Raw genomic sequence first — 25,731 nt, 5'->3', positions numbered from 1 at the left:
TATTATGAAATCTTTGCTTCGACATACAAATTATTACACTAGAAATATCATCACAGTGACACAAGCATAAGTAAAGCGGGAACGCACATAGTGGCCCAGCCATTTCGATATTGATGGATGGAGTCCATTACTCCTCCTCATTCTAGCAACGGCCATGGCAATCCATTAAATAATCCTAATCCTAATTCTAATTCTAATACCTTACCAACCTCCTCTAAGCCCTCGAATCAAATCATCACCAATACATCTCCTCCAGCCGCGCAAAACTCAGACCTAGATGCCAATGAATCTCCCATAACCTCTCCAACCATCACCTCACCCAGTTCGACAATCTCCCCTCCTTACTGGCAACAATCGCACACACGCTCGATTTCCCACATCTCAATAGATTCGATCCACCCAAGCGGGATCACTCTGCAGGACAATACTGCAGATGGAGATGAAGATGATGCCAATATCAATGGAAGGGGGAAAAATGAAGCTTGTTGGGCGAGAAGTGTAGTAATTGAAGATTATGTCGTTGTGAATGGGAGTGGAATTGGTGGGATAGGAGGGATTGCGGGGAAGGGACTGGGGATAGGAGGGGGCATTGGCGCATTTGTGGTGTGGAATGTGAAGGTTGATACTTTGGAGGTTTGTGTGCTTTCTCTTTCCCTTTCTCTCTCTCTCTCTCTCTCCTTTTCTAACCTCAAGATCATTCATGTTCAACTCCGAGCTTATTGCAGAATAACGCACATGGGTATTGTGATCAATGCTAATGGAGATATGGAAATAGGGAACTCCAATAATAATCCGCAAACGCTACAGCGAATTTGCAGATCTACGAACGAAACTCCTTCGCACATTCCCGAATTCGGCGGGCACAATACCAGAGTTGCCGAGGAAAAGTGTTATATCGAAGTTTCGACCGAAGTTTTTGGAAAATCGGAGGAGTGGTTTACAGTATTTTCTCAAGTGAGTGGTATCTCTTATCTATTTCTGACCTCGAGGAGAATATGTGAGGAAGAGGAAAGGATGTGGTTGTGTGGAGAAGAGGTTGAGAGATACACGAGTTCGACTGGCTAACAATGAGGATCTATAGTTGTATTTTACTCAATCCCGAATTCACAAGCTCGCCAGTGCTAAAGGAATTCCTATTCTCTTGAGTCGTGCCTTGAATACGAGTCGACTAACAAGGACGAGATAGGGCAACATTTTGTCATCTTACATTGGGAGGGGGAGGAAAAGAGAGTTGTTTAGCTTGACTTGGATATATATAATCAGCCTTTTTGGCTATCGATATGAATTGCAGACCATATATGAGCGGGGGCATTGTAGCTGTACATGTTTTCTTTAAGTACATATATACACATTTAGTTTTTAGTTTTCTAATGAAATGGAGGACGTTGATACCCAGTTTTACTTGGGGAGGATGGGATGGTTCATACACAGGGGAACCTCTGCCATAAAGCGTAGACGAGAATAATACACCTCTCTGTATTTCAATGATATCAGTGATGTGATACTGTAGACAACAAAGGATTTATTTAGTTTGTACTCCTACGATAGGATGATCCGTAATGGGAGTCGTCGAGGATTACTCGAGTAGGTAGCTGGGGGTATGTAATATCTCGAGTAGGTAGGTGATTTCAATGATCGATACTCGATGCTCGTGTCGATGTTGATGTTTGTTTATTGGTAGGGTAGGTATCTGAAGGGTTATTTATGAGTATTGTGTACTAGGCTAGGTTATACTATATTATTATGTGCTATATACTAGGTAGATATCGACTCCAGTCTTAGTCCTACTTGATTCGTGGTTTTGGAAAGATGGAAAGATCAGATACCTACGGTAAGTACGTAGTATCTATTATATGAAGCTACCCATAGGTACCCATAGGTAGGTAGGTAGGTAGGTAGGCTCGAGGTAGGTAGATATGTACCTCCTGATATAGATACTCATATAAGTCGGATACCCCACTTTCTGGCCACCCCCCTTTTGGGCCACTTTTTACACCAAAAATGGAAATTTTAACTCTCTCATTTATGGATAGAATTTCATGAAAATTTATACATATATAATTTAGATCAATTTAAGCTTATTCTGAAATTTTCAGATTTTTAGGATTTTTCTGTATTGAGATCTAGAACTTCAAAATATCGATTTTTAAATTTGTATGAGAATTACATACAAATTTGAAACTTTTATAAAATCTTTAATAACTTTCGAATAAAAATTGCTAAAAATATATTGTAAAATTTCACTATCACTTTATAATATATTTCATATAATAGATTCAGAAAAAATAAAAAAATTCTCATAAATAAATATTTAAAGGGGTACCCTCAAAATGACAGGGATTATTTATACTACTCTAAACTCACTGTATACTATATCTCTATATCTATTAATTTTTTTGAATTTTTTTTTGAATTTCTATATAGATTCAAGCTCAAATATCTCAGAAATATATATAGTTTTCTTTTAATAATTGTTGTTAAAAAGTTATTAAAGATTTTATAAAAATTCTAAATTTGTATGTGATTCCCATACAAATTTGAAAATCGATATTTTGAAGCTCTAGCTTTCAATACAGAAAAATCCTAAAAATCTAAAAATTTCAGAATAAGCTTAAATCGATCTAAATTATATATATACAAATTTTCATTGAATTATATTATATATTGATAGAGATATTAATAGGCCTAAAAAGTGATTTTTGGTGTGAAAGGGTGGCCCAAAACCCTGTTGGCCCGAAAGTAGGGTAACCGACTTAGATAGATACCCAATCTAAAGTTCCTGAAAACTATTAGATAATGAGAGTATATATAAGATTACAATACATATATGTATATGTATAAAGGTATTTAGTATTTCTCACAGACTTATAAGTTAGATACATGCCTCGAGCTTGCCTTGCTTTGAAAGGAAGGAATGAATGAAGAAATGAAAGAAGAAAAGAAGTATGAGTAGGTAGGCTCGAGGTAGGTACCTAGTACCCCACATTCCACGCCATGTCATGTCAACATCAACGTCACGTCACGTCACGTCATCTCAGCTAGGCTTGGGTGCTTCAACTACCTACTACCCTACTAGGTATCTGTCTATCTATTTACATCAATATCGACTGTTTACCCCTCCTACCTACGTTTTGATTGACAGAGTTCAGAGTTCAAGGTTCAGAGTTTACAGTTCAGAGTTTATAGTTCAGAGTGCGCACTGCATATATCGAGAAAAAAAAAACCCCGACTGAAAAAGAAAGAAAAGATGGCTCTCCCACCTAAATTCGCAGGTCAGAGATTCTTGGCTTCGGAGGCTCCGGCGCAGGCATTGCATACGTTGGAATTGTATTTGGATTATGTTTGTCCGGTGTGTGTTTTTTTCCTTTCTTTTTCTTTTGGATTTAGGTTGGGTTTGGGTTTCTGTTTTGTTTTGTTTGTTGGTGGGGGGAGGGGAAGGAGAAAAGAAGGGGGGAGGGGAAGGGGTAGTGGATGGATTTGGGATTGAGGTTGAGCTGGTGTATCATTTTTCAAGTGCATTGAGGTTGGGTTGAGATGGGTTATACCGAATGGAGATGGCTCTTGTTGATATGTTCAACCATCTACTTGGTGTCTTTTTTGTCTTCCCAAAGCCTCAATTTGTTCTATATCTGCCTGTTGGTATCATGGCTTCTATGAGGCATTTTGTGGGGCTTGCGGCTTGTGGGTGCTTGTTTTACCTAGTGGTAAATCAGTTGCGTTGGCTATGCCTGCGGGTTAGGGAGATGAAAGTGGTTTCGAATCGAGGGTGTTGTAGAGCATTTCTGTGGGATGAAGTTCTACTCACCAACCATTCTTATATTGGATATCTGTCTTGCCCTCTCTATATCTTCTATCTTCTATCTCCAACCTTCTATCTCCACAATCCTCTACTTCCAAAATTCTCTTTTAAGTCTCCTATCATACTCAAATCTGAATCACAAACTAATAGCCCTCTCCATAGTTCTCGGCCAAAATGTTCAACACAGTTTATACTTCTGTGTTTCCCCTAATCAAACAGAAATACGCATCAAAAGTCCAAATCATCTTTCGTCAACAAATTCAACCATGGCATCCAAGTAGTACCTTGGTCCACGAAGCCGGTGTCGCTGGTATGCTTTATCTTCTTACCTTCTCTCCCAAGTCCCCCTTCCCATGACTGACCTGTTCCACTTAGTCCTAAACCTCTCACCCGAAAAATTCTATCCTTTCTCTGCCTCTCTTTTCAAACAACAAAAGGATTTTTTCGACACAAACGTCGTTAATGAAACACGTAATGCAACATACAAACGTCTCGCAAAGATTGGAGGAGAAGCAGGAATCGACGAGGAGAAAATGTACGATCTGCTTAAGATTGATAATAAGCCAGGTCCAGATGGAAGTATGAACTCTGGAAATGGGGTTACCAATCAACTCAAGGTGTTGGTTAAGATGAATAGATTGGTGGGAATTCATGTCACACCAACTGTTGTTGTGAGTAGTTTTTTTTTCTTTTGGCTGCTTTTAGAGGGGATTGTGGTTTTGTGTTTGAAGAACGGGGAAGAGAGAGGATGTTGGATAAAATTTACTGATTTGATTTTAGTTCGATGGAGTTGTAGAGAACTCAATCAGCAGCTCCTTCACTGCTGACCAATGGGAAGAATGGTTGGACAAGAATGTCGCATGAGGAGATTGTGTGATTTTTCTGGTGAGTCGATCATGTCCCGCAGCTCGGATTCGGAAACTGGGGTCATGAATTGCGGGGTAGATGAAATTGTGCATGGTTGAGAGAGAGTAGCTCAAGTTCTTAGGCCCACGGAAAATATCTTGCTCTGTCTTGCTAGAAAGGAATCCAACCTCCTGTATTACCTTTTATTTCTTGCGATTTTATGATATGGGTGAAGGTCAAATTGCAGGTAGTAGTGAGAATCGTTCCCTGTTGATTATACAAGTGATAGCTAGCAAGGAAATGGCAACGATGAGAACAATTTTGTTGACACCTGCTCTATGAATTTATCAGTAAAAATGTATCCATTCCTCGTGCTGTTTGGAGTGTTTTTGTAAAGAGAGCTGATGTGTGGTGTATTCACATAGGCATATTTGTGCCTCAGCCGGATGGGATGGGATGGGATGGGATGGAATGGTATAGTATAGTATAGTGTGAATATCTTATCTCATTGTATGTATTGTGCTATTGTATAGGCGTGAGATGGAGTAACTGTGTAACTGTGAAACTGTTCAATTGTATCAGGTTGGTGGTTGGTGGCTGGGAGGAATATATACCACGCTTCGTGTAACGAGGTAAGGTTATCATTGGGAGGTCTGTGGATGTATATACTGATACTCATACCAATAGCGTATATATATGTAATCTACTCATGAAGTCCAGAGGTTTCTCTAGGGATTGGGAGTTGGGAACTGAGAAGTCGGGGAAAGTACGAGTATGATGGGGAATTCATGTATAGCGTGAGAGGTGTTGGGATTCGATGGTGAGATGGATTGAAGAAGGAGGGGAGAGGAAGAGATAGTTATGGTTTTTGGAAGGAAGCTTTAGTTTGGGTTTGATGGGATGGGATGAGATAGGGAATTAGTGAGATGGGGCTGTGGGAGTAGGAGGTTTCTTTTGGTAATGATGTTAGATGTTGGATGTTGCATGTTGCATGTGTGGAATTGGGGAGAGTTTACTTGTACGATATGCACTTTGCCAATACATGCATATGGATATGATCCCAGAAATTAGATGGCATCGCCGGATATCTAGATTGACACTTTTCTTCGATTCAGGGCCCTCGTGGATATATATTCTTCTCACTTGGAGTGCATTCTTGGATATGTTGGTTGAGAGTAAGCGGCGGAGACGGAGACACAAAATGTAAGCTTACATCTCTCTCTCTCTCTCCATATACCTACGGTGTGCAGTGGAGCTACGTATTTGTGTCATGTGAATATGCTGCAGCTCACTGGAGATTGGTTTCTTGGGTTTCTTGGGTTTCTTGGGTTTCTTGGGGTGGATTTGTGAGGGATACCTCTTGTAGATAATTCCGAATAATTTCCGTTCGTTCGGTTTCGATGATTGAGATGTGAACTTCTATCTATCAATCCCCGATTTCTGACACATAGGGTTAGAGCAAGAAACACGATGAGAAGGGAAAGATGATCACTATAATATAATAAATCACCATCCACTCGGATACTCACCATGTCAAATGTTACGGTAGCACGAGGAATGATAGCCTCGTTCGAGGTTATTTTTGAGATCGTTCGTCTCATACCCTGGATCTTCATGCAGGTTTGAAATTCGGCCCGGGGCTATCCATTCTGCGGCGTGGTATACACGAGGTGAAGAAAATGGGTAAGGTCAATTGATGCAAGCTTGGAATTTGGAGATTGGGGGATGTCAGGTCCATTATATATGATATTGATCGTATATTTGCATGATGAATTATACTGTATGATTGGATGGGTGAGATGGATAGAACCGGCTATTCCAAGAAGAAGAAAAAGGGGATGCGAATTATTATGTAGACGAATTTGAGGAGGAATAGTTGTTGATTTAGTATGCTGAGTTGATGAGTTCATATCCATGTTAAAGTATGATTCTAAAGGCATTCGCGTTTAAAAGATCTCATCATGTGTTGGTGGTTGTTGGTAGTTTATTTTAACTCTCATTGTGAAAACGTGGTTAGGTCGTTTTTTTGAACTTCACTTCACTCAGATTAGGAAATCCGTATTTTGGTCTACACGATGATTGGAGAGTGAATTAATCATCATTCTCTACGATAATCGGATTCGCTTACAATACAAGCTTACTCGGTGTTGTTTTAAATGAATACTGTCCTTAAATATAGCCGAATTTCTTACCCAAAACTATGCTTACTTAGTATTTTCAAAATTCAATATTAAAAGAATTAATATGATTGAATTCTTCAAATTTTGATAATATATAGAATATTAATGAATAAATCTAACAACAAAATTTCAGAGTTTTTGAAATCAAATTGAAATACTTTTAATAGAATGAAAATCCCTTTTAAATAAAGTTCTTTTTAGGGTTAGTTTTAGGCATTTAAGGCCTGAAAATAAGTGAATTTTTATTTCTATATTTTTAATATTTTAATTTTCTAAATAATTTGATAATTATATTGAAATATTTTAATTTGAAAAAGGATTTATAAAATTCAATTAAATATTTATATAATTATAGAATTTCATATTTTGAATTATTGATAATTGAAATAATATTGAATTTTGAAATGGATGACTTTTAATGAATTTTGGTGTGATATATATTAGCTAAAATAGGGTCGGCATTCATTTAAAACAATACCGAGTAATTTAAACCTAATCTTTATTGTCAGACTGCTTTCGAGATTGCTTTAAATCTTATCCACCCCTTCATCAAATTTCGCTTCTTTTCTCCATTATTTCGTTGTCAAGACGAAAGAGGTGAAAGGAAAGTTATGCCACAGATCCACAACTTTTCAGGCAAGATCCCTTTCGCGTTTCACATTCGTGATACACTTTTCTTATCAGTCTTGAATTTCAAGTAGAGCGCGCTTAACGCAATCAAATCCTCATGTTGGATAAAAATACTTCGTTTCCATTGTATTTCGCGAAATGTGGGATCTCGGTTTCTTATGTTTCTAGAATCTCCTTTAACCGCCATGCTCTTCTTCAAGTCGGCGACTAGATTTGGCTTGGAGCTTTTCTTGGGATCCATGTTGATTTTCATGTCCATTCAAGGGATTATGGGGGCTCAACCTACCATTTTGAATCTCTTGGGGAAAACGGAAAATAAATCTGACAGGGCTAGGGATATGAGACCCATATAAATCCTTCACGTACGATCCCTAGGTTGGTTTGTACTCAAGGGAAGGTAAGCTTCGTTGACTCCTTCAGCTATTCCTAAACTCAGCTATTCCTTGAGACCAGGTCGATAATTTTTTCTCGTGCTCTTCATTCATTCTCTTGTTTTTACAATCCCTTTACGTTCTTTCGTAGTCTATGAACTATTTGATTTTCAAACCATTCCTTGGAGTAGCTAATTCGGAAGCTGGTTTATGATTTATCAGATCAAATCATTTGTTGTATCGTTCTAGATATCCACATCTTGATTAATTTCGATCTGTGCCACGCACGCTCATATCATCCTTACTTCCCCATCATTAACTTTTTGAATTCTTCTCTCCAATTATATTGGCATATCGCTACATTCTTTACAGAGATAATGGCTTCACGAATATCAATAAAAAAACAATTTTTATTGTTTTGTTCATTTTCTTTACCATTATTAGCATCAGCTGCCACGACGGATACACCAACAACATGTTATGTTATAAATGGACAACATAATGCCAATGCAGGATATAGATGTGATAATTCAACCACAGGTCATAGTTCATGTTGTGCAGCTGGTGCTATATGTTTCTCAAATGGTGTTTGTCAACAAGCAAATGGAAATGTTCAGGATTATTTAAGAGTTGGATGTACAGATCCTACATGGAAAGATCCAGCCTGTTTAAATCAATGTACTAGTTGTAAGTTATATAAATTATGTTTGTGGGCTGAGAATACTAACCAATTCTCAGATGCTAGAAGTTCAACTGCTGGCATAAGATTTTGTAATGGAGCTATAACATCAACAACAGAATAGTATGTTCTACCAACTAAAAAAAATCGTATTTTTCGATACTGACCCAAGACAGTTGTTGTGATACTGGTGCCAACGGTGTAGGGAGTTTCGCTTGTTGCGATGATGACTCAGATATATTCAACATCTCGCCCGTAGCCAAACTTCTCGCTCAAGTTCCCCTCGACTACACCTCATCATCTTCATCATCCACATCGTCCATATCATCCACAACTTCTGCTTCTTCTACATCTGTTACATCTTCCGCAATTACTTCATCGGTATCAACCACCACCACATCCAGTTCAAGCACAGCAGCAACCTCCGAGTCAGCCGTCTCCCAGACATCCACCGCCCCTCTACCAACCACAACCGCATCTTCTTCTAATCACGCTGTCGCCATCGGTGCCGGCATCGCTATTCCCTGTGGTATACTTGCTCTCGCGGGTCTTGGGTGGCTTTTATGGAGAAAAAGACGCGCTTCAAAGCAACAGGCTAATCAACTTCCTGAGGATGAAGCAGGATTTCCCGGGCAAGAGTATCAAAATCTAAATCAGAATTCACAAGGATATCAGCCTGCAGGAGGATCTTTTGTGCAAAACCAACACGAAGTGGCTGGGCGTGGAGAACATACTCCAAGTGAAATTGGAACTGGATATCCACGAGGAAATTTGGGAGAGGCGGGTGGAATCGGGATGGCGGATAAGAAGGGGTACTATGCACCGCAGCCGAGCGAGATGGAACAGCCGAGAACGGTGCATGAGATGGATGGGGGAAATTTCGGGAGGAGGTAATGATATGACGGAGTCAAATTAAGATTTAAAGATAAAGTCAAGGTTTTGGGTTTTGGAGCGATGAGATTAATTCAGAGCGGCATGTGCAGGGGATATTCCGAGGACAACCAATTTGATTCGACATTGAAACCCGGAGGGAGCTGTGAGGAAAAGAAGCGAATCGAATTCACAGGTCGTGATTATACGACAAGGCACGTGTACTCTGTGACGAAAGTTCACTCGAGAAAAAGAGGCACCAAGTCCTGCCACATCCGGAATTCCGACGTCCTCGCGTGTTTGTGCATATTTTTAGCGCGCTTCTTGTTATTTTACGATTTTAGACGATGCGCTAAGCGGTACTATACCTTTTTTGCAGCGGCTTTTATGATGGGAAAGAGAGAAGGGTTATGATTGGTTATTATTGTAACTTTGTTTATATTCATGGGAGGATGGGTTGATCAATAAGAATTTAATTATTACATTGTTACTTTGAGGAAGAATTTTTTGGGGTTAGTGATGGTTTGTTTGTCGGTTTGATTTAGTGGGTGAGAATTTTTTGGGTGTGGAGGAGGGGAAAATGCAGTGTCTAGGTGTATAGATCTTTGGGGGTACGCGGGGGAAGTATAAATCTACATCGAATCTTGTACGAATTTCTCTGCATGGTACGTTTGTAAGACACCATCAAATGAAATAAAAGGTGCGGATCAGAGTTCGTCTAGATATGTATGCACGCTAAAATGTAGAAACAAAGGATAGTTTCCTTTCTCACGAGGGCAGAGCTGAACTCTGGAGTAGATTTTTCGCAGTTTTTAGAGGAGTGTTGATATCTATGTGGTTTATAGAATATTATGCTATTACTAATCTTCTTTTTGGGGGGGAGGATCGTGGGGTCTCATCATCAATCTGGGGGCGTTGTTGTTACTTATTCTCTACTGTAACATTAACACATCTCCTACTTTTGTTTTGTTTTGTCCCATCTCGTCTCGATACAACTCGTTTGATTCAAATCTGACATCCTGGAGTAAGAAAAGGAAGGATACTCGTATATACATTGCGAAGTCGCTAGTCCCTAAAGCTCGAGTGTAAGTGTGCTGCTATATTGTTGATTGGGAAGATGGAATTGTAGAGGGGAAGTTGGGAGGATATAGCTTCATTATCTCGCGCAATGATCTCGGTAAATGCGAAGTCTAATATCTTTTAAGTTGTCAAGAGGAGATTTGCTGGCTGGAGAGGATAGTTTGATATGTTATCTACCTAGGTAGTTAGGTAGAAAATTAGAGGAATAGAGTTTGGAAAGGTAACATCTAGAGTATCAGGCGTTGAGTTTCAAGTGCCTTTAATATGATTTGCATTTCAATAATATATTATGATTGATCTCGCTACTTAATATTGAAGACACTACTATTAAAGTTCCAACTAAAAGCTCTTATTCCCATAACATGTCTTCCGGAGTATTTCACGAAACATCATCTACGAAAATAGCATGTAAACTCTCAAGTCTACTCGTTCTCAAACTGTGAAATTACAATATTGCTTTTCAGTTCCTGAATACTGGGATTGTGTTTTGCTTATTGATATGATATATCAGAGATACGAAACCGGATGCGAAATTAATATGTATAGTTCGGCTGGTGAAGACGAGACAAACTCTTGTGATGAAGTTAAGGTATAGCAACCCCAGAGTTCAAAACACGGCATCGGCTGTGACATGAATGACTACATCAGCTTGAATAATTCTCACTATGGCTCGAAGGTTTTATCTAAGTAAGGGTACAAAAGAGACCCGCGCCCTGATTCATACAAAGGATGAACACAAGACAGAGTGTAAAAGCGTGACTGTATGTAACAGCGCTTTATAGACACTTTCGTAGGCTTCAGCAAGGATCGTCTCGTTTGGCTCTATAAAACGATCATAGCAAGAAAATGGGTATGCAAAGTGAAGAGCCACTAAGAAGACTGGAAAATGGCAACGGTAATGTCCAAGCCAGAGCAACGTCTATCGATATATAGAAGATGACAGGGCTTAGGTTTGTCGGTAGAGCGATATTTGAGAGGAGAACTAAGGAGACTTTTATCATGGCAATGACGGTGAGAATATTAACAATGATGACTGATGACAATGAAGTTAGAGTTTCTAGGTAACATTAGTGCGAAAGTGGCAGCAGTGAGATTTGTTCGTCCTTTCAAATAGGTGTGTGTAGTTACATTAATGACATAAAGAGACCTTCGAAAATTCCATGCTCAAGGTCAGCGCTCATCACAGTGTCGAGTCTTAGTTCTTTTGGGCATTGCTAAGACTATTTCTCATACTGACTTGAACCAAGATACTGGTTAAATAGTTACTTAGACTACGACGAAAAAGGCGTGTTCTCTCGCAAAATTGTGTAGTTGTGAAGGAATGATATGGGACGTTTATAGAATGAGATATACAATGACTCTACACCAGATCATATATAATATTTTTCTTCGTGATTGACCAAATTAAAAGGGTTCTGAGTTGGGTTGGGCTAGGAGAATCATAGTTGATGGGAGATGCGTGTGTGGGTACGGGTCGATAGTCTTCTACCAACAGCGGACAAACATATCCCGTGTTCACTAACCTCCTGTCAAATTGAATTACCATAGTTTCTCAGAACAGAAAACTAGAATCTCCTCGTAATAGATTTCTTTCATTTTCGAATCCCAACTGCATGTACCCACATTTCAACGTCCTCACACACATACACACATCATCCGTGATCTTAAAAGGCCGCTCTCCCACATGTAGTCATTCAGCATGGTTCCTTGCATACCACTGAAACGTTTATAGGAAAGATACACTTAGTTGTGTCAGGCATCACGTTGTAGGGGACTCGATAACGGTCTCTCCAGCGTCTACCGCCGTTTGCCTCATCCTATGTGAATCTTTCCATGGTATCATGTAGCAGAGGTCTAGATACGGAAATTGTATCTTCAAAGGTTCTGAGCAGAAGAGTGAGACCCCACTCTATTTCCCACCACTACATTCGAGATAACATGGGCATTTTCGATCCTTCTAGAGAATGAAACCTCGTCGGAATCACTTGGCTTCCAGGCCTCACTCCATACGGCCAAGTTCTTGAAGCCCCAGTTAAATATTGGAAATGGCACTTCGGGGTTCGGTTAGTGCAAAGGTATACTGTCTTGTGGTTTGGTAGATTGAATCATATTGACAGCACCCGTGGACTGTGTCTAACGAGCGAATCCGATGATATTGGCAAAGGGCTGATAATTCTCGGCTTCTGGGCCATCGAGCTAACCCAACTGCAATGATGACCCAATTCGAACTGGTATGTCGACTTCTCACATGCTCTAGAACAGATATACGTGGCAAGACATTTGACAAGTCGAGTGAAATAGTGGTAAGACGGTGGTGCAGTTTCGCTTTTACATGCCATGCAAAGAGATGCCGTTAACCGTGTGCGCCACATAGACTGAGGGCTACCTATCAATAGAAACGGAAATTCATCACGTGGTTGTGTAGATTACGCTACCAACCTTTACGATACAGCCACTCGAGAGCCACAACTCTAACCGGGGCAGCGGGGATACTTGTAAGGCTGAGCAAGAAGTTACGCAACGAATGAACTTTCCAACGTCATTGTGAAGAAATGTGAAGAAACCTTGTTACGCCAACAAGACGCCCAAGAGGTATGTACACACGAAGTAAACGAGAAACATTTGATGTTGGTATTGGTATTGGTTGAAATGTTGGTATGAAGACTTGCGTCTGGTCTGAGATTCCGGATGCAGATATGAAAAGACTTGGAATAGTCGCAGAAAGTAATACAATGTTGGATCTGCCATTAAATCAAGGTACGGAGGGAAAACAACTCCCGAGGTTCTGCAAATGGAATGTTATTTGAGACATTCCAGAATTTCCATTGTCTTGTATATTCTTATCCTTGACTTCATTTTGACTCATTCTCATTCATTCATTGATACTTTTTACTATTGAACAATATTATATCCTCAATTATTAACAAAAGCCAGCCTTCAGATTTCTCGAATTGATGAAGACAATCATCTGGTGATCCCTTTATCCTTAATCCACCAGATCTCTCTGGTTCAATCCCGGTTCGCCAAGATTTCCCGTCATGAAAATGACCCCTCCATTGGTTGCGGCTTCATACCCTGATTATGATGTATCTTTAAATAAAAATACATCGAGGCGGAGTCTGGGTTCCGTGCGAGAAGATATACCGACTGCGAATGTGAACGTGAATGCGCATGGTGGGAATTATAAGCCGTACGAAGAAGTGAATGAGATCAATGGGATCAATGGAATAAATGGACATACAAGTCAAGAGAAATGCGATTCGAAAATAAAATTTGAGGATACACCAGATAGCGAATTTACTTTCCCTTCAAGATCTGCGACGACAACAACGGTATCGGCGAATACAAATCCAACGACTATAAATACGAATCACAATCGATCAAATCCTCAACTATCTCACGATCGATCCAATTCCCAACATTCACGTCATCCATCCCGTCTTAGCATTTCTAGCAAAGCATCTTCGAAATCCCATCAAGAATATATTAATTCTCTCGCCATGCCACCGCCCGAAGTCATTCAAGAAATCAATCATGTCCAAGAAGAAAAAGAGGTCGAAGGTATCGCGAGACGGTTGAGTGAAAATCCAAATCTGAGTGAAAATGAAAGGAGGAAAGCCGCAGAACTTATACAAAGAAATTATAGAGGACATAGGGAACGGAGGATTCTGGAAGGAAAAAGATTGGATGTTGGGACTCGATGGGTGGAAGCTGTTAAGGAGGCTAGGTATAGAAATTTGACGACGCCGAGAGCAAGAGATAGTGGAGAGAGAGAAAGAGGTAGTAGGAGTTTTGATGTTGAGGGAGAACCGTCGATACATACAGAAGGAACGGGAAGTCCAATGGCAACAACACAGAATAGAACCTCTCACGCCCGAGAAAATTGGAAGAAAATTGGCATGATAGCTCGAAGAGCAGGTGGAGACGAGGAATCAGATGAAGAAAGCGATGAAGATTCTGGAGATCTGAATGAAGAAGAACGTGCCGCAAAACGAAAACGTCGAATGGAAGAAAAGGCAGCAAGACAGAAAGCAGCGAAAATAATGGACTTACAATATTTTCTTGAGATGGTCGATCTTAAACATAGGTATGGCTCGAACCTTCGTACGTACCACGGGGAATGGAAGAAGGCAAATACGAATGAGAATTTCTTTTATTGGTTGGATTATGGAGAGGGAAGATTTATTGATTGTCAAGGTTGTCCGAGGGAAAGGCTGGATAGAGAACAAGTGAGATATTTGAGTAAGGAGGAGAGATTGGATTACTTGGTCAAAATTGACGGAGATGGAAGATTACGTTGGGCCAAGAACGGCGAAAGGGTTGATACGACAACGGAGTGGAGGGACAGTATCAAAGGAATCGTGAGAAATGATGACGATACGCCTGTTTTTACACCATTAAGCGGTGAAGCAGATAACGAAGGGCAATCCGACAGTGACAGTTCCAGCGATGAATCTCCTCTCCATCATCACTCACATCCACATATCCGCACACAATCTCAAACACGAGAACAAAAACTCGAGGCCGAACAAGAAGAATCCCGCGCGTCTAAATACGCATCTCCCGAATATGACAACGCACAGGGCATGAAAAAGATTTCCCACATGTCCGCATCTACCATCTTCAATAAACTCCTTCGTGGTTCGGTTAAGAAAAATACTTGGATTTTTGTAGCCGATACTTCGTTTCGTCTTTATGTTGGAATCAAACAATCTGGCGCATTTCAGCATTCTTCTTTTCTTCACGGCAGTCGAATTAGTGCAGCTGGGTTGATCAAAATCAAAGATGGAAGATTGACGAAACTTAGTCCGTTAAGTGGACATTATAGACCTCCCGTCTCTAATTTTCGCGCTTTTGTTAAGAATCTTAAAGGAGAAGGTTGTGATATGGGAAGAGTAAGCATTTCGAGATCGTATGCGGTATTGGTGGGACTAGAAGCATATGTGAAGACGAGGAAGAGAGCAAAGAAAGTGGTGGGGAAAGTGGTGAGGAGGAGAGATAAAATGTTGGATAAGGAGGAAGTGAGAAGGAGAGAAGAGGATGCAAGGGATAAGAGTGAGAGTGCCGAAAAGGAGAGGAAGTTTTTGGAGGAAGAGGAGAGGAGGAAGAGGGAGGAAGGAAGATTTTTGGATAGGGTTGTGGGGGGTAGATTGAGGGGACTAAGTTTAGGCAGCAGAGATGGAGGGAACGCGTCAAGTTCTGCTGGGATGGAGGCACAGAGGACGCATGCGAGGAACGCTTCGATTGGAGTAGTGGAAAATAATAAAATTCCTGCGGTGGATAAAGGCAAGGGAAAGGAAACGGAAAGGGAAAGTGAGGCAGAAATAGATGTTCCAGGACAAGGCCCCGAAAATGCTATTCCGCCGCAAGGGATAAGAGAAGAATGATCGGATGAACTTACGAACATATGAATTTGCGAATGAATTCCGCGCTGAGCTTTGGAGGAAGATTGCTGGTGTGGATCTGGCTTTGATTGGAGATGGATAGGTAGATGGACTTTTGGATTAGTCTAGCTCGTGGGTTAACTTTTCTGGATTGGACGTGGATTTAGGTGGATGTCTGAATGAGATGTTTGGATAGCGTTAGCGAAAACTTGGGAGGATGATGATCGGGTGTACCTAGAATGGAGGTATATAATGTGCGATATGATACCCTTTATAGAATTTAAAGATATTACAAGTCATTTCTGGTCTGAGATTCAATGGAGATGCGATGATTGAAGTAGAGGTAAGTGATGAACTTATTGTGTTGAAGTTTTGGGGGAAGAGCCTGGGGAAGTACTTGTGATATTTGGGAGTTGTATGGATTCAAGGGAGTGGATTTGGGTGAAGTGATGATGATGATGATAATGATGATGATAACAAAGAAGAAGAATAAGTTGGAGAAATAAACACCAAGGTTAGTCATGATAAGATTAACATATACTGCCAGTCCAAAGTAAAAAACACATCTATATCCATCGAATTTGCATGGATGAACACTTACATAGTAATCTTGTATCATGTACGAGCGAGAAACAAACATGAGAGATATAATAGCTAGGTATCTTTCAATAAAACTGAAAAGTGTAAACAGGATAGTACAAGGAAGCAGAAAATGAATTAGATTTTCTGTATAGGTAACTAATAATGGATGGTAATAAAGGTATGTACTCGAGAGAAGAGATATTGAATATTTGAACTACTTGTTGAGTTTGTATATACGATTATATTCGCGTAAGGATCCTGTGTTTGATTCTTTATATATATATCTTTGGCTCCAGAATTGGATTGCAGATAGGAGTGAATGAGGAGAAAATCATCTACATATCAGGTTTGAAGCTCTACTGGAGTTGCTAAATTGTAAGATATATGTTGTTGGAATTGCTTGGATAGATTTTGTATATCTATCTACTAGCCTGGAATGTGATGTTACTTGTTGAAATACTTTGGAAGATCAATTATCGTATATCTCTTGCTGGTAGAGTTATTTTGTTATTTTGAATTACTTGATTATTCATTCGTTTGTGAATGGGGTTCGATGTGTCACGTATGCGCACGATACTTTGACGAACGGTGAGTGTACTGAGAGTCGGATATTAATGAGTGATAGGTAGACTTGAGTAGAGAAGTTTCTGGAAATGAATCTGAGGCTTGAGATTGTGATGAACTTTTTTTCTTTCTTTCATTGGATAATTATTATACAGAATTTCAGTCCCTCTTTATTAACATCTCTCCTCATTATATAACAAATGAGAACTAACCCCACCGCATGATCAAGATTAGATCCTTGGGGTCTCGATACTAACATTGAGATTTACATTCTAATCAAAGACGAAAAGAATCAGTATACAAATTCGAGAATTCTTATCTGGTAGTCTATCAAGTATTGTCATCGCGCCGTACTTTGCTACGGTCACGCTGTCATTTCGCTTTAGAATTCATCGGTGAATGTATAGTTTTCACAGACGGAGAAGTCTCTTCTGGATATATATATAAAACTTTAGAATTTTATCATCACCTAGTCTGAGCAAACACGGATGTAGCTCTGATCCTGTTCAAAGTCAATTCTACTGCATAGTATGACCGTTCGATGGTGGAGAAAGGACGTTTGCATCCACGAGTATTTCTAGGAAACTGTCCGTAAATGGCAGAGTCGCTCAAGAGATGCTTAGTTTCAGAATGGTCTAGTTGTTTTAACTTCCGTTATCTTTAACTGCGCATTTCCTGGAGTCTATAGTGGAAATACACCCTGAAATTCAGAAGCGGTCATGATGTAGAACTGAACATGCGGGGTAAATATTATACCTATAACCCAAAGCTTGAGCTAGATTGCTTTTGAATAGGAGGATGAGTTATTTGTGAAGCTATCAAAGTGAGGCTCAATCCTCAAGTGGTAGTATAAAGAGACGTCTACCATCCAAGAAAAAAGGCATCAAAACTTCACATAGGCAACGGACCCATACTCGTAGGCGAGAGCTAGAATGATGTAATTCTGTGCATAAATTTTGGACATGAATTACTTGTAGTAAGTTTGACAGGCGAAAAAAAAAACGTGTTGTGATTGTATCCATAAGGAAGTTGACGATGAACTGTACTTCTGGCAGTGGAAAGATAGCAACGATAGTGTATATGTGATGAACTGTAACTAGATGAGAAAATTAGGGGGAAGGAGAAGTATGACTGTCGGCGAGAAACAGAGCTTGATGTGAGTGGAAATTAATTTCACATAAGTAATCCCAATGCGATACCAGGATGAATGTAGGCGTGCCTGTTTCGCCTAGTAATTTCCTGAATAGCAGCGCCTGATGGAACTCAACCTATTTGTAGATCGATGGCTTTATATACATCGATCCAGCGCGGCAAGATAGAATATCTAGACACAAAATCAAAAGAACAACATTCCTATAGTGTAGTCAATCAAAGACATGTATGTTCCTCGACTTCTTCAAACCCAAATCTACTCCAAAGCTCCAGAACTTCCCACTACACATATCCATTTCGTCGATCCTGCACCACAGAAGATTCCCAATCTCAAGTATATAAACCCACGCGTCTCCAAAAATATAACTACAACTTCGGGGGAATTAAACGACACCGAAGACAGGAGAATCAAGCATCAGATGATCCGAAAAGAAGTGCTCAAGCTCCCTTGGTGCAAACTCCACTGAGAAGGATGATGCATTTCAGTAACTTTGGGATCTTCTCGCCGATAAATGGATAGGTTATTACCACCAATGTATCAGTGAATACACATTGTCGATTAATTTATATGCTTCTTGTTATTGGAGTTAAACACTCGTTTACTTTCATGTGGCAGGTAAGAGAATTTCCACTAAGATTGATTGCACGTTGCGGAATGAGCCTTCAACAATAGCTCCATGACACATAATGATTCCTTCCAATCCAGTTGGTTTCGTGCATGGAGAATCTGGCAGAGAGAAGAATAGTCGCTCCTTATAGCTTGAGATGTGTAAGCTATGTGTGTCTGGTCTGCTCTGGTAGATTGAATGGAAATGGAAGGAAGTTTAGTTGGAGCGGGTTAAAACGAATGATACTAGAGTCCACAAATCTCATATCGTGCTGTCTTGCACTCATGCAAAATCCACGACTCTAATGTCCTCTGTATACATCCAGGAAGTGAACGACATTGTATTGTCGCGGATGCTATTTAAAAGATTTACCTCCTCCACTTCTTTTATCTATCTACATCTACATTCTAACAAAAAGGGAGAAATGTATTCACAAGGCCCTGGCTCCCATTGGTCTTTCCAGAAGTCATTCCATCATACATCGTCTCTATCAAGAAAGAAATTTACACCCAAAAGTCGATAGATGAAGCTGTCCTTATCATTGCTAAACATCGGAACCGTTGTCATAGATCGATCACTGTCAATTTCTCGGCCACATCTCAACGCTATTATCAATTTCCATTTCATATTATAGCAACGCAAGGAAAGTCCAGTCGTCGACGGGAATTTTGTTATACAAACACTAGATTGTGCAAAAGCCTGGAATTCAAGTAATTGCCCTGTGGTTCACGACGCACCAATCTTTCGGGGGTCTGCTGATACTTAGGAGACATCTAACTCTTTTTTTATATGAAAAGATTGATTTGTTTCCACACTTATAATATCTCTAGTAAATCCGAGAATGAAACCTAGGAAATGGAATACACATCGCCACACCCACTTTATTTCTTAGACTGTAGTCGAATTAATTGGAACGATACTCTAACAAGAATGAGCTCTAACCACGAATTACACTCTAGTTCCCTCCATGACTATATAAAAATCGCCTTCTCTTGAAAACATGGAGAGCTTAGATGAAGAATACCTCTTTCCGCGGTTTGTTGATGTTTTTTCATCAAGAGAGCTAAAGCGGATGCTAAAGACTAAAATCTCGAGTTATAATTTTGTATGGGTAAGATGAAGGGCAACATAAGTGCAAGTGTCAAAGTTTTCACAGCTACTGGCGGTAACCGTCGGAAAGTGTTGTCATTCATTCAGTGAAAAAGCAATAACAGCGCAAAATCAACAATCGGAAAGAGATTTAATAAGATTTGAAAATCAACCCCGGCTGAGAAGAACGGTTGCTCAAACATGTAGACCTCGAGACCTCGCATGATAACAAATATCACTCTACATGCGACCTCTCCATGGCAAACCTTTTACAACTCAAATTCGCCGTCATTTAGTTCAAGTTACTACCAGAATTCTCTCCCAGATATCTTCTTCCTATACTCAAGAAGATAATGCAATCTCCAGTGATAATCCTCATCTCATGTCCTACAACCCCCCACCCACCAACGCAACCAGACTCCCATGCATACCTCCGCACTTCAGTATATAGAAAGGTGATCAAAGATTGAATTCCCGACATTGAACATGAAAAAGAATGGTGGTGATAGTAGAAAGTGGCGAAGAAATTATAAGAAATGCCACCCATAAATTCTAGCAGAGCCATTTATACTGAGCCACCACTTGGTTGAAAGAATGTGAGCAAATACATCTTCAAAAGCACATGGATGAGACGAAAACCAGAATAAATTATCCATATGCGGCCTCTTGAGAGGATAATAGGGACTGATAAAATTTCATTGCTATAAATAAGTGACAAGCCGTGTCTATACACCGGCCACTATACAGCCAGCCCAGACAAACAAATACAAGTCTCTCGATCTCCCTCTTCATATGAAACGCCAACCCTGATAAAATGAAAGCCCTTCGAACTTCTCAACCTTCGATCCTAAGCATACATATCTTCTAGAATTCATACAAATATTTATCTCGTCTTGCCGGAAGAAACACCAGCACCAATAACACCTGGCAATTTTTCATCACCAATGCTATATAGCATACCAATTCCCCAAGAAACAAGTCCAACGAGAACGAGACTGGAAATGAAAATTAACCAGAATGGTCCACTGATATCTCGTTTTTGACAAGCGGATCCTCCACGTCCTGAATCAACGCCACATCTACAGGCGAAACAATCACCAGATTGGGACGTGTATTTCTTGTAGCAAGCGCCCATTGATGAGCAATTATTGGTAGAAGAGATACAAGAATCCAAGGAAGCGTGGCAAACGGGAAGAGTTGTCTTGATAACGGTATTGTTGTTGCGGGAAGAATTGGAACTTGGGGCTTCTTGTACTTGGTGGCCGACAAACTCAGCCATTGGTTCTTCGAATTGTTGTCTGCTAGAGAGCTTCTTTTGTGAGGGTCTAGTATAAGAACCGTAAGAGCCGCTACCTCTGCGGGATTCAGGCATGAGAACGACGATAACGTTCATTTCTGCTTTTGAGGCGAATTTGGTCAATCGTTCGTAAGATGTGTTGATGAACTCCTTGTGCTGTCGCAAACATTAGCCATTAACATCACGAATAGAACGATTCCCATACCTCGGATTTTCTGTTCAAGTCAAGGTGCATAATCTTTGATTTTCCATTCCAACATTGATCTGCGAATGGATTGATAGCATCGTCGAGGGTACAATCCTTCGCCTTTCCGACTTGCAATTCCAAGTCATCTGCCAACTTTTCTGTCGTCCTAGCTGTAGGTGGATTTGAGATTGTGAATGCTGGTTTGATAGAAGATAACGAGTTTAGTAGTGATCCAGCCGTCTCTTCGGATACACCCTCAACGATGATAACCAACTCAGCCGCCCTGTCTTTTGGCGCATCGTTGAATAATGATCTCAGTTGACCTCCAAACTTATTGATGTATTTAATGGCCTCACTGCCAACCGATCCGACATCATGAAATTGTGATACGCCCAACCGTTGTGCGAGGACGAGTCGTGCTTCGTTTGGAGAAAGAGCTGGAGGTGATATGAGGTTGTTTGGCTTTTGTTGGCCTTCGAGGATATAGGCAAGAGCGGAATCTGATGCAGCACAAACTGTACTGGCCAGTAATGGCAAAAGGAAGCTGGAGGAGAGCTTCATATTTGTTGATGAGTTTTGTTGATTTGATATGAGAGGCTCATACTAAGGTGATCTTCTGGGAGAGCGTCGACGCTGATAACCTCAAGGTGTTTGTACCAAGCTAAGCACAGGTTAGACGCTAACCACTTTCGAATTAGGCTGACATCATGAATATGCATTCATGATGTCCAAAAAAGTTCCAGATCACATATCGAAGATTGTTTGAAGGCTCTTGGGTAATATTTTTGGGAACTCTTGAGATACATAGTAGCTAGTATTATATTTAATTGTAATTGTATCAAATATTTACCCATTGAAGCTATTTATTGTACGATATTACCGTATTATTGACCCAAATTTGGGAATTTTGTCATCAAAGGCCTTCCTCGTGTATGGGTGTTTATTTGCTTTATTCGGAGATAAATGGGTACAATGCCGACTCAGTATTTTTAGAACATCTACCTCGTCCATCTTGCGCTCTTGTGCTCACTACCAAATCTCTTCAACTTTCACACGTACCCCAACGACTATTATTTGATCATCAGCGATTCCCTCCCATAGACTCTACTGGATCTCGCATCGCCATCGCATTCGTGGTCCCCGAGAATCTATTCATTTCGCCACAGATTTTCGCCATCAAGGGCTCGCCAACTCGAAGGCGGGCCTTGACTTCTACCCCTCACGATGTTCCGATTGATTAAACCCCGGTTGACGAGTACGTGGACAACAAATGTACGGGCGAGATCAGGACCTGGCCGTTTTGCTGTGAATCCATTATCTATGCGCAGCAATGCTCCGAGATACGCAGGAACGGCATCGAATCCACATGTGGTTCGCTTCCGGAAGTCACCCATTAGAATGAGGTATACATGCTCGGAGTCTGTCTGCAGGAAGTGTACGTGCTGATGCTATTTAGAAACGTCGCCATCAGCTTTATGGTGGTATATGTCTGCTTTGAAGTTTACACCAGGCTAGTTCTCGGTCCCTTAGACAAGGCTGCTGAGGAGGCATCGAAACACATACCGGAGGAGGAGTGGCAAGAGGCCGAACCACCATTATTTATACCCTTCCCTGGCACCGCGAAACAGCTGCCTACTATTCCTTATAAAGGAACTGATCCAGAATTCCAAGAGTTCATCAAGATTAGCCAGGATACAAAGCTTATGAATAAAATTAGGGGTTCGTCTGCTGCCCAACTCATTTAAATTACTAGTTATGGTTACTGACATTCTTCAGCTGACTTGGCGGACATGATGCGGGATCTTGCTTGCAATAGTCTGATCGCTGTACTTATTGGAAAGAATCTAAAAAGTAGAAGGATTTGGCTCGATATTGACTTTCCTTCAATTCCTCCACCGTCATTCGAAAGATCAGGGTAAGTCGCTCGCCGCTAAATTACATGGGTTGAGACTAATGTATATCAGGATCGAAATTTCTGACGATGCAATATCCTGGGTCACACAGCCCGTCGATCACCGATTAGTATACAAAATCCGAAATGTTTTATGGCCAACTGTTGTTTTTCAATCCTCATGGAGTTTTATAAAAGTCCTGGCTGCAGAGGAATTAAGAAATATAGCAGGAATACTTGGCCTGGGAGTTCAAACGAGTCCTGATGAACAATCAGTGGAGCAGATTTTAACGTTACAAAGAACGATGAAGGGGTTGAAAGGACAACAAAAGGTACCAGGGGGTGTTCAAGGGCCACTAGATGCGAAGGATGAGCCATCACAACAGCATCTGGATGACAAAAGTAAAGAAATTAGGGACATTACAGGACCCGGAAAATCAACCGTGAAAGAGGAGATTTTCCCTGCACTTGTAAACAATATCAGGGACATCCACGCAGGGTTTGCAAAACCCTTCATGGCATTCAAATACAAATACGTCGAGGCCAGCAGGTTGTGGCCAACTCAAAACCTTCATCCAAGGGGTTCTATTAAAGTATCTGGATTTGTCGAACTGGAATCTGACAGGGCTTTCGTGGTCTTTGATGTCATCGCAGCTTGGGATCCTAAAAAGAAGGAGTTTGACGCTGCAAGTATGCAAGTCAAAATGAGAAGAGTGCAAAGGAAAAAACAAAGACCTATTGGATTACCACGAGGCCCAGTCAGCTGATGGTACTGTGCTTAGTGGATATCGGGTTTTGTTTTGAGGCGTTCATGGTGGGTATCAAGACACATGGATGTGATGATAAGGCGTTTAGGTGAGTGGAACAATAGAGTCCCATACTCTCTACTAATGGAGTTGGATTTTTATAAGCGTATTACCTTGGACTAGTCTAGAAAGGCAAAGCTTGGGGTAAGGAAGCGATGGTTTACGAGGGGATGAAAGTACCTATCTGATGTACTACACATTTGATTAATACGCAAAATAGCGAGTCAAAGCAAAATTGATTAGTCCTTTGTAACGATTCTTCTCTAAAACTGCATTAATATGTGCAAATTCTTTCAGTTTGCGTATTGCAATGTTATGACATCATTCTCATGTAGTATTCTAGAGTCAATGCGTTTTCTTTCGTTTCCACAATTTGCCCCCTTCTTCTCCCCCTTTCAGTATTTCGAGGCGGAATATCATGTTTATAAGCTGATCCTTTTCTGTCTTTCACTGCCTTTGCAATGCATATGAACTGTTTTATTGACATGCTATCGTAATTGGCATATATTCACACACATTGAAAGTACTGATTGCGCATCACAATTTTGCTCGATTGATGCTAGATAGTCATCATATTAAGGACTTCATTTTCCACCGTATCTCGTTTGTGAATGTTATCTTTACGAAGTTCTTACAGAGTTTTTCTTTCGCTGCAAAAGACAGAAATTAGGGTCTATAGATTGACAATTTCGACTATAAACTACCTAGTGCTTACTTCTGTTTTCTGACCCGCTCTGCCTCTCGGCATTCCAGATTGATACTGGTATCTTGTAACCGTGCAATTTTACCGTTCAGTACAATATGCTTTTGAAAGGCTGACAAACGAAACAAGGGATTTGGTGAGGGAGGAAAGGACCTTAGTAGTGAGCATTGTTGCATTTGTAATGAAACTTGAAGAGCGAGGATGCGACGTTAACAGGAAAATGGGAATCAAGAAGATATGAGGTAAGAAGAGTAGTTAGATTTTAGAGCAAGCAGTACCTCATCTCATGTTTGAGTAAACTTAGCGCCGGATCAAAGTTTAAGATTTCGGATTCAACCACGACGCTCCATCAGATGACAAAATAGAGTAGCACTTCGAGATATGACAAAAATGACATACTGAGAAATTTTGATTGCTTTTGATGGAACATGAGACGTGATACCACGTGGAATTTCATTGTTACTTCGTATTAGTGAATATGAAAGAGTCAAGAATAATGGCTCTCTGGCCCGAAAGACTTGCTCAAGAAATGCTCCACGCACGCCTTCAAGAATGGAAGGCGCGGATTGATTTTCCACACGGATGGTTAAACCAGGAAATGACAGATTGTCGTCAAGAGGAGAAATCAGAATATGAGATTGCGCAAGAGGAGGTACCAACTTACCATTTCTGCAATTCACGAGGGCAAAAAAAGAAAAACTTACGCTTCAAATCCTGGACATAATTTGTGGTAAAAAAAGATCACTTGACCAAAAAATTATAGCAAAAGGGTATAGCAAAGGAGTATAGCAAAGGGGTATAGCAAAAGTGTATAGCAAAAGTGTATAGCAAAAGGGTATAGCAAAGAAAAAAGAACACTCAAAGTATCCATCGACTTGGTAGATTCCGAAGAAACACTCAAAGTAGCGATTGACTCGGTAGGACTTTTCGACGTATCGCACAAGAGATCACTCAAAGTAACGAAGGACTTGGTGGTTTCCGGAGAAAGACTCAAAGTAGCAATCGACTTGGTA

At 40.4% G+C, this 25,731-nt stretch overlaps 6 protein-coding genes across 6 annotated transcripts; 5 read left to right on the top strand and 1 right to left on the bottom strand.

Annotated features, from left to right (window-relative positions):
• Window positions 1–117: 117 nt before the first annotated feature.
• On the top strand, window positions 118–958 carry EAE98_010025 (uncharacterized protein; the record flags this gene model as incomplete). Its single annotated transcript, XM_038957646.1, has 2 exons — window positions 118–633; window positions 776–958. 2 exons carry the CDS (start codon window positions 118–120, stop codon window positions 956–958), a joined length of 699 nt encoding a protein of 232 aa, XP_038806109.1.
• A 1,936-nt stretch (window positions 959–2,894) lies between these two features.
• Window positions 2,895–5,156, top strand: EAE98_010024 (uncharacterized protein). Its single transcript, XM_038957645.1, has 4 exons — window positions 2,895–3,349; window positions 3,962–4,109; window positions 4,175–4,470; window positions 4,580–5,156. The coding sequence occupies exons 1-4, from the start codon at window positions 3,248–3,250 to the stop codon at window positions 4,661–4,663; spliced, it is 630 nt and encodes a 209-aa protein (XP_038806108.1). The 5' UTR covers window positions 2,895–3,247; the 3' UTR covers window positions 4,664–5,156.
• A 2,636-nt stretch (window positions 5,157–7,792) lies between these two features.
• On the top strand, window positions 7,793–9,911 carry EAE98_010023 (uncharacterized protein). Its single transcript, XM_038957644.1, has 3 exons — window positions 7,793–8,513; window positions 8,565–8,628; window positions 8,682–9,911. The coding sequence occupies exons 1-3, from the start codon at window positions 8,204–8,206 to the stop codon at window positions 9,397–9,399; spliced, it is 1,092 nt and encodes a 363-aa protein (XP_038806107.1). The 5' UTR covers window positions 7,793–8,203; the 3' UTR covers window positions 9,400–9,911.
• A 3,588-nt stretch (window positions 9,912–13,499) lies between these two features.
• Window positions 13,500–15,842, top strand: EAE98_010022 (uncharacterized protein; the record flags this gene model as incomplete). The annotated part of the gene is made up of 1 exon (XM_038957643.1): window positions 13,500–15,842. One exon carries the CDS (start codon window positions 13,500–13,502, stop codon window positions 15,840–15,842), a length of 2,343 nt encoding a protein of 780 aa, XP_038806106.1.
• A 4,875-nt stretch (window positions 15,843–20,717) lies between these two features.
• Window positions 20,718–21,879, bottom strand: EAE98_010021 (uncharacterized protein; the record flags this gene model as incomplete). The annotated part of the gene is made up of 2 exons (XM_038957642.1): window positions 20,718–21,287; window positions 21,337–21,879. The coding sequence occupies 2 exons, from the start codon at window positions 21,877–21,879 to the stop codon at window positions 20,718–20,720; spliced, it is 1,113 nt and encodes a 370-aa protein (XP_038806105.1).
• A 362-nt stretch (window positions 21,880–22,241) lies between these two features.
• On the top strand, window positions 22,242–24,503 carry EAE98_010020 (uncharacterized protein). The gene is made up of 4 exons (XM_038957641.1): window positions 22,242–22,721; window positions 22,775–23,037; window positions 23,095–23,233; window positions 23,283–24,503. The coding sequence occupies exons 1-4, from the start codon at window positions 22,543–22,545 to the stop codon at window positions 23,974–23,976; spliced, it is 1,275 nt and encodes a 424-aa protein (XP_038806104.1). The 5' UTR covers window positions 22,242–22,542; the 3' UTR covers window positions 23,977–24,503.
• The last annotated feature ends 1,228 nt before the right edge of the window (window positions 24,504–25,731 follow it).

This window comes from Botrytis deweyae, assembly GCF_014898535.1.
Source record: "Botrytis deweyae strain B1 chromosome Unknown BDEW_032, whole genome shotgun sequence".
Taxonomy (NCBI): domain Eukaryota; kingdom Fungi; phylum Ascomycota; class Leotiomycetes; order Helotiales; family Sclerotiniaceae; genus Botrytis; species Botrytis deweyae.
This window is presented reverse-complemented; position numbering and strand designations above follow the sequence as displayed.